Source organism: Malus domestica, chromosome 15 (genome assembly GCF_042453785.1).
Source record: "Malus domestica chromosome 15, GDT2T_hap1".
Lineage (NCBI taxonomy): Eukaryota > Viridiplantae > Streptophyta > Magnoliopsida > Rosales > Rosaceae > Malus > Malus domestica.
In genome coordinates, this window is record NC_091675.1 from 10537659 (window position 1) to 10549891 (window position 12233).

Below are 12233 nucleotides of genomic sequence, written 5' to 3' on the forward strand. Positions count from 1 at the left end.
TTCGTTAATGTAAACAGTACCGAAAGTTTTTGGTTAAAGTTCTCTTAAATTTTCCCCGTAAATCTTTGAGTTCCTTTCGTGTTGTTTTGGACTCGTTAGCTCAGCATGGCTAACGGGCCCAAGCCCGAAATAATTAGCATTTCCCCGCAGAAAAACTCTGAAATATCACGTGGGCTCCCAAGAAAAAAAAAAAGGAGCCGCTTTCCCCGAACAGCAGTTCAACGGCGAGTGCGATGGAGACAATGGAAGGGAGGGAAGACTTGAAGTCGATACTAGAGTATCTGCCGGTGGTGGTACGGTCTTGCAGTCTGTTCTGGCCGCCGCAAGTGGTGGATGCTCTAAAGGTGTTGGCGGGAGGTCCTGATCAGAGTGGGGTGCATTCTGGGGAGCTGCTATTCATAGCCATTTCGGACCTCCGGCACTCTCTTTTGCTCTCCTCTCACCCCTTCGCTCCTTCCGCCCCATACGGCTACGCCCTCTTCTTCAATGAGGTCTTGCATTTCTGCAATTCATTCAATTTTGTACACTTTGACTTTTAATTTCCTTTTTCTGTTCAAGTGTTTGATATCCATAGCATTAGCATATCATCTGAATTCTGAATGGAAGGGCGTGGGCTGTGCAGCTCATGTCCAGGGGGGAAGCGAGGAAATGGTTTGGAGAGGTTGTCCCGGCATTGGCGAATTTGCTTTTGCGCTTGCCCGCTCTGCTAGAATACCACTATCAAAACGCAGGTGACCTTATCCATGGAGTCAAAACTGGCCTTCGTCTACTGGATTCACAAGAAGCAGGAATCGTGTTGCTCAGCCAGGTATCTATATCATCATTGTTGCTTGCAGTTGGTGATCATTATTTTGGCTTCTTATCTGAAGAACCATAGGCGATCGCATCCCAAAACTTCCCTTGGTTGTGGTATTACTTTACTGATTAATGTCCGCGTTGCTTTTCAGGAACTAATTAGTGCTCTTCTCGGGTGCTCGTTATTTTGTTTGTTCCCCACCAATAAACGAGGTGCCAGACATCTCCCAACCATCAACTGCGATCATTTGTTTGCGTATGTCATCTTTGATTTCTTATGTGGCACTTGTTTCTTCTAGTTTTTACTTTTACTTCACGTATAGTTGTAGTTAAATATACCTACCACCTCGAATGTATTTTCAGGGCGTTATATGACAGTTATAGTGAACAACAGGAGAATAAGATAAGGTGCATTATACACTACTTTGAAAGGATAAGTTGCCATATGCCTGAGGGTTTTGTCTCATTTGAGCGGAAAGTTCTTCCTCTGAAACATGATCCTTTAAGCATTTCTTACCCCAAGGCTAGTTTTTGGAGCAAGTCAGACATTCCTCTCTGCCGCTTTGAGGTAAAAGATGAGCAGATGTATTAAATGATAAGCCTCTAGTTACACACAGATCGATTGATTTCCCCTTTTCGTTCTCCTAGTCCTACTACATCTTTGCAGTTGCAATACCTTGCTAAATAGTCTTTTCATATCGTTCTAGGTTAACAGCTCAGACTCAGGCTTGATAGAAGATCAGTCAAGTGGGGCTCTTGAAGTTGACTTTGCAAACAAAAATATAGGAGGTGGTGCTCTTCGCAAGGGCTGTGTACAGGTCTGGTTTTGTGACTCTTTATATGTTTCACCTAAGTGTGCGTGCCAGCACTTTTAAACTGTATTTTATGTGTTACCTTTTCTTGGATCACGCAGGTGATGATATAGTTGCAGAAGCACCTAATTTTATTTGTTATTATCATCTCACGTAGGAAGAGATCCGTTTCATGATCAATCCTGAATTAATTGCTAGCATGCTGTTCATGCCTTCCATGGAAGATAATGAGGCTATAGAAATTATTGGTGCAGAAAGGTTTTCCGATTATACAGGGTGAGCGTTGATAACATATTGTTTGCTTATTTGTTTGTTAGACAATAATCACATATATTTTGATTAGAGGAGTTAAACATTTGTTGTTAATACACTATGAATTTAATTTGGTTCTGCTTTCCAATTGTCATTATTTCTTTTAAGTGGTGTAGGTATGCTTCTTCTTTTCGTTTTGCTGGTGACTATGTGGACACAAGGGATGTAGACTCTCTCAGAAGACGTAAAACCAGAATTATTGCAATAGATGCATTATGCAGCCCAGGGATGAGACAATATAAACAAGACTTCCTCCTCCGGTATGTATATTTTGGTTAAGCATTGACAGATTATATGAATCATATGGTATAGTCATGCTTCCAGAATAGAAACCCATCATCTACCTAGCCAATTTTACATTGCTTTATGGCACGATCCACCAACTCAGCCAAGCTAATAAATGCTGCATAAGAGAGTGGGAGGCCGGCCCTTGGGGACTTCGGACGATAATTTTTTTTGTGACTTAGGAAATGAAACTTCCATTCAACTATAGTCGAGAGTAGACCTGTCATTCGTGTCGTGTTTTCCGTGTTCGTGTCGTATTCGCGTCATACCCGATATCTTAACAGGTCGTGTCGTGTAACACCCATTAAAATAAACGGGTAAAATGACCCGATAATATTAACAGGTAATATGATCCGACTCGTTACCCATTAAGGAAAATATATTTTAAAGCAATAAATAATCAAATGAAAAACATAATACTAAATAAGTATATACATACTATATTGTCACATTCAAAACATAAAAACGCAATTTTCTTTTAAGTATATTTTCACTTACCTAAAGTCTTTAATGGTTTTTTAATTAATGTAGAAGTGTAAAAAAATATAAAAAATATATATAAACGCTCATAATGACAAGTTTTACAACTTTCATAAAGAGCTTAACTTCGAAATTCACCACTATAATCATATAAATCATAGATCAAAATTTAACCGTTGATTATTGTTTACATTTACGCTTCAGTGTTCTTATCAAATTTTGTTTTTTTTTTTTTTAGATTTTTTTTTTTGAAAACTTGATCTATTAGAGGATGCAGGAAGATGAACGGTTTGAATCATTGATATTATATTCAGAGTTTTACGGTTAGTGAAAATATTGCTTGATGTTTATAAAGTTTCTACAAACTATATGACATCGACTCATATTTCAGTTAATCGTAAATATCGAAACGGGATATCAAAGATCTGAACCGTTCATCTTCTTACATCCGCCAGATGATCATGTTTTCAAAAAAGAAAATTTTAAAAATAAAATTCAGTAAGAAGAATAAAGCGTGAATGGCAATCAACGGTTAAATATAAATTTAAGGTTTATGAATTATAGTGTTGGATTTTGAAGCTGACCCCTTCATGAAAGTTGTAAAGTTTGTCACTATGAGTGATTGTATATTTTTTTTTTACATTTTTTACACTTCTATAATAATTATTATTAATTTTATTAATTTTGCTCTCAAATAAAAAACATTATTCATGAAGGTTTGGAGGATTTTAAAAATCTAAACGATAATGTAAGTGTAACCATTATCTACTCGTAGAGGAATAATGATGAATCACGAGTGTTTATATGTTCTTTCACATTTTTCATACTTGTATGTATGTCTTCTTAGTTCTTTTCTATACAAATACTATATTAGTTTATGTTAATTTTGGATAACAACATGTTAAGTAAAATTTATCCTAATAATGATAATAAGGAATTCTCATAATAAAAATAAATAATGACTAAAACTTTTCTTTTTTAAAACTTATATTGAATAATAATACAAAACTATATATTTAATATAGAATATATTGTATATATTAATATGGCTATTGTATTTTATAATAAATCTTTTAGTAATTAAACTTTAAAATTATCAAAATATTTTTTTTCTTAACGGGTCGAAACGGGGTACCCACGTGTTACCCGTGTGTATACCCGTTAAGAACCGGCTATTAACGGGTTCTTAACGGGTCACCCAATAATGACCCAATAAGTTATTGTGTTGATCCGAAACCTGTTATTTTCGTGTCGTGTCACAGTATTGTGTCAGAAACTGCCGAGTCTAGTCGAGAGGAAATAAGTATCAGCAATCTGGTCCCTGCAACTTTGAGGAAGGCTTCAAGCATGCCAATTTATTTTTGTTAAATTACTCTTCACAAGCATAAAGTAGGACCCCAAACCCTTGGTTTTCTTTCTTTGTTCAAATTCTAAATCCTTGCCTTCAATTTCTTGGTGATATTATGCTGGATTGTTGTCACACTTGAGTGTAGCTTTGATCTCTCCTACTTGTTGGCTTCAACAGGGAAACTAATAAGGCATTCTGTGGATTTTTTCAACAATCGAAAGATCAGCACAACAAGAGATTGTTTCGAGAGGATGGATGTTCTGGAGTTCAGCTTCATCCAGATGTTAAAGACTCCAGTGACATTTGTAGTGATAATCGTTTGGTATGAATTTTCTATCACTTTTATCTTGGTTTGTGTGTGTGTGTGTGTGTGGTTTTAGGTGATGTTCTACATTTGGAAAGGATATCTGCATTACTAATTTTAGCTGAGCTCTTAATGTAAAGTTTATATTTGGTTTAGCATTGTTTATACCATACTTAGGGCCTCCGTATTTAGATCTCGTACAAATACTCGGGGGACTTAAATGTAATTATGTAATAAAGGAAGGGGCAAATATGTAATAAGTAAGGAGCCCTTATTCTATAAAAGGACTCCTCACCCTCACAATTAGGAGAGACCAATTCCTAGGCCCTCTTACCCCCTCTCAAAGCCTCACTCTCATTACAAAGGCTCTCACATTCTCTCCCTCACCTCTCAAATAAATACAATAACAGTGTGGACGTGTGAACCATGATACATCTCGTGTTATTTACATTTCTTGCAGATTCACGGTCGGATTTACGTTGTTCCAAGACCTCCGGTTTTATGCATCAACATTTGGCGCTATCTATGGGAATCGATACGAAAAGTTGTGTCGGTTCTTTTTCATTTTTTCACCTCCGCCGTGGATCTGCAGAAAACCAACCAAACAATTCAACTCCCAATTCAACTTCTTAGCTTTTTTTAATTTCATAAAAGAAGTTTAGAATTGAGAAATGAGGTAAAAGCTTACAGGGTGGTTTCTTGGCCATCGCCTTGAGTCCCGGTGCTGACAAAGAACCCACCAGGCTTCCCAGCCAGGGTCTGCTCCTTCCACAACGACTTCGTGTTGAAGAACGAGTCCAAGGTCCTCTCGGGTCGGATCGATGACCTCCCTACTGTGCTGCAGCAGCGGATACAAGTTTTAAACCAGATCCTGCGTAAAGCGGGAGCCTTGTGCACTGGGTACGACCTTTAAACCAGAGGCTTTGTTTCCGGTCCATTTCCCCCAAAATGCTCACTCTTCTCATATTTTTGGTTCTCTTCACCGCTGGAAGTTGGAACGACGACGATGAACGCCACAGCTCTGCCTGACGTCATCCAAGTCGCAGATTACCATAATGGGAGCGATTCCGACACCAACATCGATGACGACGATGCATCCGCTGTCGAGTTCTACCAGCCAGTCTCCGCCGTCGACTCCGAAGACGACGAAGACCAGATCGGAAACGACGTTGTCCTGATCCATTCCCAACTGCACTCCAACGACGTCACTGTCAATCAAGTCGACGGAGGAATCTCGTCTCTCCAGCTAAACGACGACGTCGGGCGCAATGATCGCTTGAACAAAAGCAGCGACAACGAAGCGGAAGCAAAAGAAGTGGAGGAGGAGGTCGCTTCCGACTCAGAGATAATTAGGGCTTTCAGAGAAGACGAGAATCGCATAAACGCGCCGCTTACGGCGAAGAACGCGAAGAGGGTCAGGGAGGCCATGCGTGGAATTTCCTTCGCCGAAGCTCCTCCGCATTGGGCGGGTCTGATCCCTGAGAACAACTGGATGGACCGCCTTCGCGGGCTCAGGCAATCTTCGTCTCGGAGGTGAAAATGTTTAATCTTTGTACCTCGTTTTTTAGGATTGTTGTGGTGGTGACTCGGGGTAACAGGGGGATTGGGTCTGAGATTTCGAAGCAGCTTGCGGCACATGGAGTTACTGTTATACTCACATCCAGAGACCACAGTGTGGGGCCTGAAGCAGCTAAGGTCTTCCAAGAAGGTGGCCTCAATGTATTTCGCCATCAGCTCGATGTGCTAAACACGGCGTCCATCACTGAGTTTTGTGACTGGTTGAAAGAAAACTACGGTGGGTTGGATATTCTGAAATGATGAGTCTGGATGGCTTTAGTCGACCACCCACATGGATGACTTTTGTCGACCACCCACATGCAAAAGCAAGGAAAAGAAAAGGGAGGCTTCCCTGCAAAGCACATGCCATCCCACTACAAAGTCCCAGCAACAACTAGGCCGAAAGCAGAAAGTGAAAAGAAAAAAAGAAAGAAAGGCTGCATGTGAGTATATCTGCAGATGAAAAGAAAAAGCATGCATTTATCCCTCAGACAGCTCAACCACTCCCACAAAAGCAAAAGCAAAGCAGAAAGCAAAAGAAGATAAAAAGAAGCTGACATAATTGCGGTGGTGATGGCATTATGGGCGTGACCCATTGAGCAAAGGGTCGGATTTATTTTTTAATGATGTAATTTATTTTTCTTATCTTTCGGAGACATCTAAGAGGTCGCACTTGGTGCGATGGCAAGTGTCTTCGCCCATGAGCGGTAGGTCTCGGGTTCGAGACTTGGGAGCAGCCTCTCCATAAATGGGGGTAAGGCTAGCCGACATTCACCTCTCCCAGACCCTGCGTAAAGCGGGAGCCTTGTGCACTGGGTACGACCTTTTTTATCTTTCGGAGACATCTGTATACACCCCATCAGAGGGTAATAATAAAAAATAAAAAAAAAAGGTCGTACCCAGTGCACAAGGCTCCCGCTTTACGCAGGGTCTGGGAGAGGTGAATGTCGGCTAGCCTTACCCCCATTTTATGGAGAGGCTGCTCCCAAGTCTCGAACCCGAGACCTACCGCTCATGGGCGAAGGCACTTGCCATCGCACCAAGTGCGACCTCTTCAGAGGGTAATAATAATAAAAAAAATTAAAAAAAAAAAAACAGCAAAGCCCAAAATAATGGGCTGGAATGTTGTGTGGAGGGTAAAGGCCCATGTGCCCAAAAGAGTCAGGCCCTCTATTACCACCAACCAGATGATTAAAAGTACGCCCAGTACTCTAAAATTATTTAGCAGCCTGCCGCTATTATCACCAACCAGGTAATCAAAAGTACGTCCAGTACTTCAAATTATACATGAGCATTACTCATGTCAATCATACATAAACATTCATGAGCATTACTCATGTCAATCAAACATAAATATTCATGAGCATCACTCGTATCAAACATACATAAACATTCATGAGCATCACTCATGTCAACATTCATGAGCATCACTCATGTCAACATCTGTGAGCATCACTCATGTCAATCAGCTGCAAAAGCTTCATTTACAGAGCTCTAGCTTCAAAAGCTTCATTTACAGAGTTTTAGCTTCAAAAGCTTCATTGACAAAAGCTCTAGCTTCAAAAGCTCCATCTACAGAGCTCTAGCTTCAAAAGCTTCATTTACAAAAACTCTAGCTTCAAAAGCTTCATTTACAGAGCTCCAGCTTCAAAAGCTTCATTTACAAAAGCTCTAGCTTTAAAAGTTTCATTTACAGAGTTCCAGCTTCAAAGCTTCACTTGCAAAACTTCACCTACAAAGCTTCATCTACAAAGCTTCAGTGCAGGGTATATAAATACCGCCCCCGAACAACCGCCACTTAGGCCCACACATGGATTCAATTTGAAGTCTCCAGCCAACAGACTCTATTGACCAAAGACTTGGGGAACTACATTATGTACCATATATTGGGCCTCAACTGGGCCTCATGAAAAATACTTGGGGGACTCTAGCCCATCATTCATGTATTGAGAAACAAGCCCTTATTCTATAAAATGGACTCCTTCACCTCCATTAGAGAGCATCAACTCTAGCCCATATTTATGTATTGAGGAGCGAACCCTTATTCTATAAAAGGGACTCCCTCACCTTCATTAGAGAGCATCAACTCTAGCCCATTATTTATGTATTGAGGAGCGAGCCCTTTTTCTATAAAAGGGACTCCCTCAATTTCATTAGAGAGCACTCATTATTCATGTACGGAGGAGCAATCCCTTATTCTATAAAAGGGACACCCTCACCATCATTAGAGAGCATCACCGCCTATTGAGCAACCGCCTCGCCGCGAGCATCACTCCTAACCCATCACTTATGTATTGAGGAGCGAGCCCTTATTCTATAAAAGGGACTCCCTCACCATCATTAGAAAGCATCGCCGCCTACCGAGCAACTGCCTCGTCGCGAGGATCAACTCTAGCCCATCATTTATGTATTGAGGAGCGAGCCCTTATTCTATAAAAGGTACTCCCTCACCTTCAACGCCACAAGCTGAGCCAACCAAGGCAACATAAGCCACAAGCCGAGCAGCCTCGCAACATGTGCTACTTCTAGTTGAACATCACTTCAGATTGAGCACCGCTTCATATCGAGCATCAGTTCAAGACAACATCTTGTTACTTCGGCCCACATATGGACTGAATTTCAAGTCTCCAGTCAAAAGACTCTCTTAACTGAAGACTTGGGGGACTACTATTTATACCATACTTAGGGCCTCCGTATTTAGATCTCGTACAAATACTCGGGGGACTTAAATGTAATTATGTAATAAAGGAAATGGCAAATATGTAATAAGTGAGGAGCTCTTATTTTATAAAAGAACTCATCATCCTTACAATTAGGGGAGACCAATTCCTAAACCCTCTCACCCCCTCTCAAAGCCTCACTCTCATTACATAGACTCTCACATTCTATCCCTCACCTCTCAGATAAATACAATATCAGTGTGGACGTAGCCCAAACCTTGGGGTAAACCACGATACATCTTGTCTTATTTACATTTCTTGCAGATTCACGGTCGGATTTACGTTGTTCCAAGACCTCCGGTTTTGTGCATCAACAAACATCATCTGAACTTGCTGTTCTTGTACAAGAAATTTTGCTTGTTTGGCTTTTTACTTTTTACTTTTCTATAGTTGCAGGAAACTAGCGAAAATTCTGATGAGGTGTTTGGAGGACAATCTGTACACCAACAGATCAGAGATTCTGAGATGTCTCTGGATAATGAGGATGATGAAGTTGGGATTGCAACTGGGAATTGGGGATGTGGTGCTTTTGGAGGAGATCCTGAAGTGAAGGCCGTAGTTCAGTGGCTAGCTGCCTCTCAGGTAGTTTAATGTTATACCTTCAATGCAAATAAAGGGAGAATTTTGTGAAAAAGCCTGAATGGGATATATATATATATATATATATATCATGTGTGAAATCTTTAGCTGACTCAGACAATTTCACGAGAATTCTAAGTTTTAACAATGATCAAAATGGATATGATTTCAGGCAGAAAGACCATTCATTTTGTACTACACGCTTGGCTCGAAGGCATTGCGAAACATAGAGCAGGTACATTCCCTCCACCCAGCTCGTGCCAAGCTTTTATGCCTCTGTGTGTATAGCATGTTTATATTTCACTTTCTGCGCTTTGTGGAGTAGGTAACTCGATGGATACGTTCGCATGAATGGACAGTTGGAGATCTGTGGAATTTGTTGGTGGAGTACTCAACGCAGAGATTGAAGGGAGAGACGGATGATGGATTCTTTACTTGGCTCCTTCCATCTCTATTTGCCCCTCATCATGATACCGATATGTTGGATTTGCCTATTTCGCCTTAAATAAAACTTGATGCCTGCGTTGTTTGTGTTGTATCGTCCCATATGGTCGCGTTATTTTTGTAAAAGGATTTCATTTTTCTTTTGCTTTGTTTTTCGCTGCACATTCTATTTATGGCATGGCATGGCATGCAGACGGCTTTCAGGCTTCAGGTACCGCGAATATTTGCCGGACCTTATCTTATGCTGCTACAAGAGGAGCTTAAAATTGAAGCCCTGAACGAACACCAATTATCCAAATGAGATCCGAAGCTGAAAAGAAATGATAAAATTTGATATGGGTGTCGTTATCTACACGCCGTTTTACACTTTTTACACTCTTCTCAATTTTCGTCGATCAGATCGAATGGTTTGAAATTGATCAAAGAACAAAAATTAACATGGTATGTGGAGAAAGTTAAAAGAAGTGTGTGGATAGCATCAAGCAATTTGCCGCGCTCGCTCCCTCGATGAATGCAGGCATCATACGTAATATACGAAAGTTGGAAGACTGAAAGAGTGTATGTGGAGGCCCATGTAAGTTCCTCGTTGCTCTCGTGGGCTGGGCTTTTGATCTGTGGGCTTGGGCTTGGGGTTAAAAGGTCAAACAGTTACAAGTGGAAGCCTGCCTTATCTGATTCATTTGACAGTTGCAGTTGCAGCAGGCGCTTTGCGTTCTGCTGGTTGGGGTTTTGGGCTGCTGCGGCTGATGCAGAGGGTTTTGGTTTCTCCTCGTCATCATCATCCCAAGCTCAGGTCAGCTTTCTTATCCATTCTTTTCTCTTCTTTTTTTAATTTCATTTTTTCCTTGCAGACATGAAGGAATGAATTGGAATTGAATTTACACTATTCACTTTTGTCGAATAGATTTGCTATCTGCCATTTACCGACTGCTGTCAAGTGTTGAAAATGGCTCTGCAAACTACCACCGCACTTCCCTATCTCTTCTCCTCACCAAAACCCAACAACAAATTCTTCATGCTCCTTTCGTTGCCTCCTCATTCCCAGCAAACCCAAGCTAATCACAACAGAGTATGGATGAACACCGCTGCGAGTGTCCCAACACATGTCCATAGCTTCAACTTTACTAGATTGTATGCTTCTAAAACGTATAGCCAACAAGAGGGAGACTCTGATGATGATGATGATGATGATGAACCTTCTTCCGGTAACAAAGATGATCCCTATTTCATGGGTTCTCAAGAGAGACGTGAATGGAGAAACACAATTAGACGAGTTTTGGATACCAACCCCGCTGTTGAGGAGGAGTTAGACCCTAGTGAAAGGACAAAGAAGGTGCAACAACTTCTGGCCAATTATCCTCTTGTTGTAGAAGAGGAGGATCCTGAATGGCCTGAGGATGCGGATGGCCGCGGTTTCAAGTTGGATCAATTCTTTGACAAGATTACCATCAAGAATACGCCAAAGAAGGATGACGATGAGAATGATGACAGCGACAGTGAAGTAGTGTGGCAAGATGATAACTACATTCGTCCCATTAAAGATGTATCAACTGCAGAATGGGAAGAGACTGTTTTCAAGGACATCAGCCCTTTGATCATTCTTGTACACAATCGCTATAGAAGGTCTGGTTTTCCATCTCTCTTACGATTTCTTTCCTGCTATGTTATGTTACCTTGTCCCTTCTTGAAATTTATGATTTCAGCGCCTTGTTTCAGATATAGTTCGTTATGAGAAAATTGTTTTGATTAACACTTTCCCCTCTCTTCAGACCAAAAGAGAATGAAAAAATTCGGAATGAACTGGAGAAGGCTATACACATCATATGGAACTGCAGGCTACCTTCACCAAGAGTAAGTCTACACCCCTACTGCAATAGTCTACTTGTGCTTAGTTCCCTCTCAACCCCCCCCCCCCTCTCTTTTACTGATCATTATGGCTAATATTTATTTTTCATGTTTAACAGTGTATTGCAGTTGATGCTGTTACTGAGCATGATTTGGTATCTGCTCTCCAAGTGTCTGCCTTCCCTGAGATCATCTTCACTAAAGCTGGGAAGATCTTATATCGTGAGAAAGGTAATTGTTATTTTAAAACATGGGCGTTTTGATTCTTGCCTCCGAATTGCAGCATGATTTCAGCTCCATTTTTATGTCGTCTGTTCAGAAATTCGAAGTGGAGATGAGTTGTCAAAGGTGATGGCTTTCTTTTACTATGGAGCAGCCAGACCACCTTGTTTGAATGGCATTGGAGATAGGCAGGAAGCAATTCCATATGTTCCCGTCAGCTCCCAACCATAATTTTGGTTGTTGGAAAGTTTTCCTCCTAACAGATATTCGGGCTAAAAGCCATTTAGTTTGGAACTCCTACAATATTAATACCAGGACAAGTAGGCACAGAGCAAGGCAATGCCAATACCTATTCATGCTTGTAGCCGTAGCATCTCTTCCTTGTCGCTCTCTCTTTCTCTGTGTATATATATTGTTGGTAATTCCTAACAAGACATTATATTGTTATACATAACAACACTCTTTTCTTGTTCTTGATGTTATCAGATGCCTTTGTTTGTTTTTAATTTGATTGATGGAATTTAACTTGC

At 40.8% G+C, this 12233-nt stretch overlaps 2 protein-coding genes across 5 annotated transcripts; both read left to right on the forward strand.

Moving 5' to 3' along the window:
• The first annotated feature begins 154 nt into the window (after positions 1-154).
• Positions 155-9846, forward strand: LOC103400296 (poly(ADP-ribose) glycohydrolase 1-like). 2 transcript variants are annotated; one of them, XM_029093695.2, is made up of 11 exons: positions 155-491; positions 623-808; positions 948-1051; positions 1159-1363; positions 1503-1613; positions 1765-1883; positions 2036-2179; positions 4210-4354; positions 9004-9195; positions 9365-9427; positions 9518-9846. In XM_029093695.2, exons 1-11 carry the CDS (start codon positions 234-236, stop codon positions 9695-9697), a joined length of 1707 nt encoding a protein of 568 aa, XP_028949528.1. In that variant the 5' UTR covers positions 155-233; the 3' UTR covers positions 9698-9846. The 2 variants fall into 2 exon arrangements, with proteins under 2 accessions (XP_028949528.1, XP_028949529.1); XM_029093696.2 differs by having other exon boundaries at positions 166-491; positions 9010-9195.
• Positions 9847-9974: 128 nt separating this feature from the next.
• LOC103431357 (thioredoxin-like fold domain-containing protein MRL7L, chloroplastic) lies at positions 9975-12175 on the forward strand. 3 transcript variants are annotated; one of them, XM_029093698.2, is made up of 6 exons: positions 9975-10210; positions 10330-10429; positions 10541-11259; positions 11406-11487; positions 11601-11712; positions 11801-12175. In XM_029093698.2, exons 1-6 carry the CDS (start codon positions 10197-10199, stop codon positions 11932-11934), a joined length of 1161 nt encoding a protein of 386 aa, XP_028949531.2. In that variant the 5' UTR covers positions 9975-10196; the 3' UTR covers positions 11935-12175. The 3 variants fall into 3 exon arrangements, with proteins under 3 accessions (XP_028949531.2, XP_070670101.1, XP_028949530.2); XM_029093697.2 differs by having other exon boundaries at positions 10069-10210; positions 10324-10429; XM_070814000.1 differs by having other exon boundaries at positions 10034-10429.
• The last annotated feature ends 58 nt before the right edge of the window (positions 12176-12233 follow it).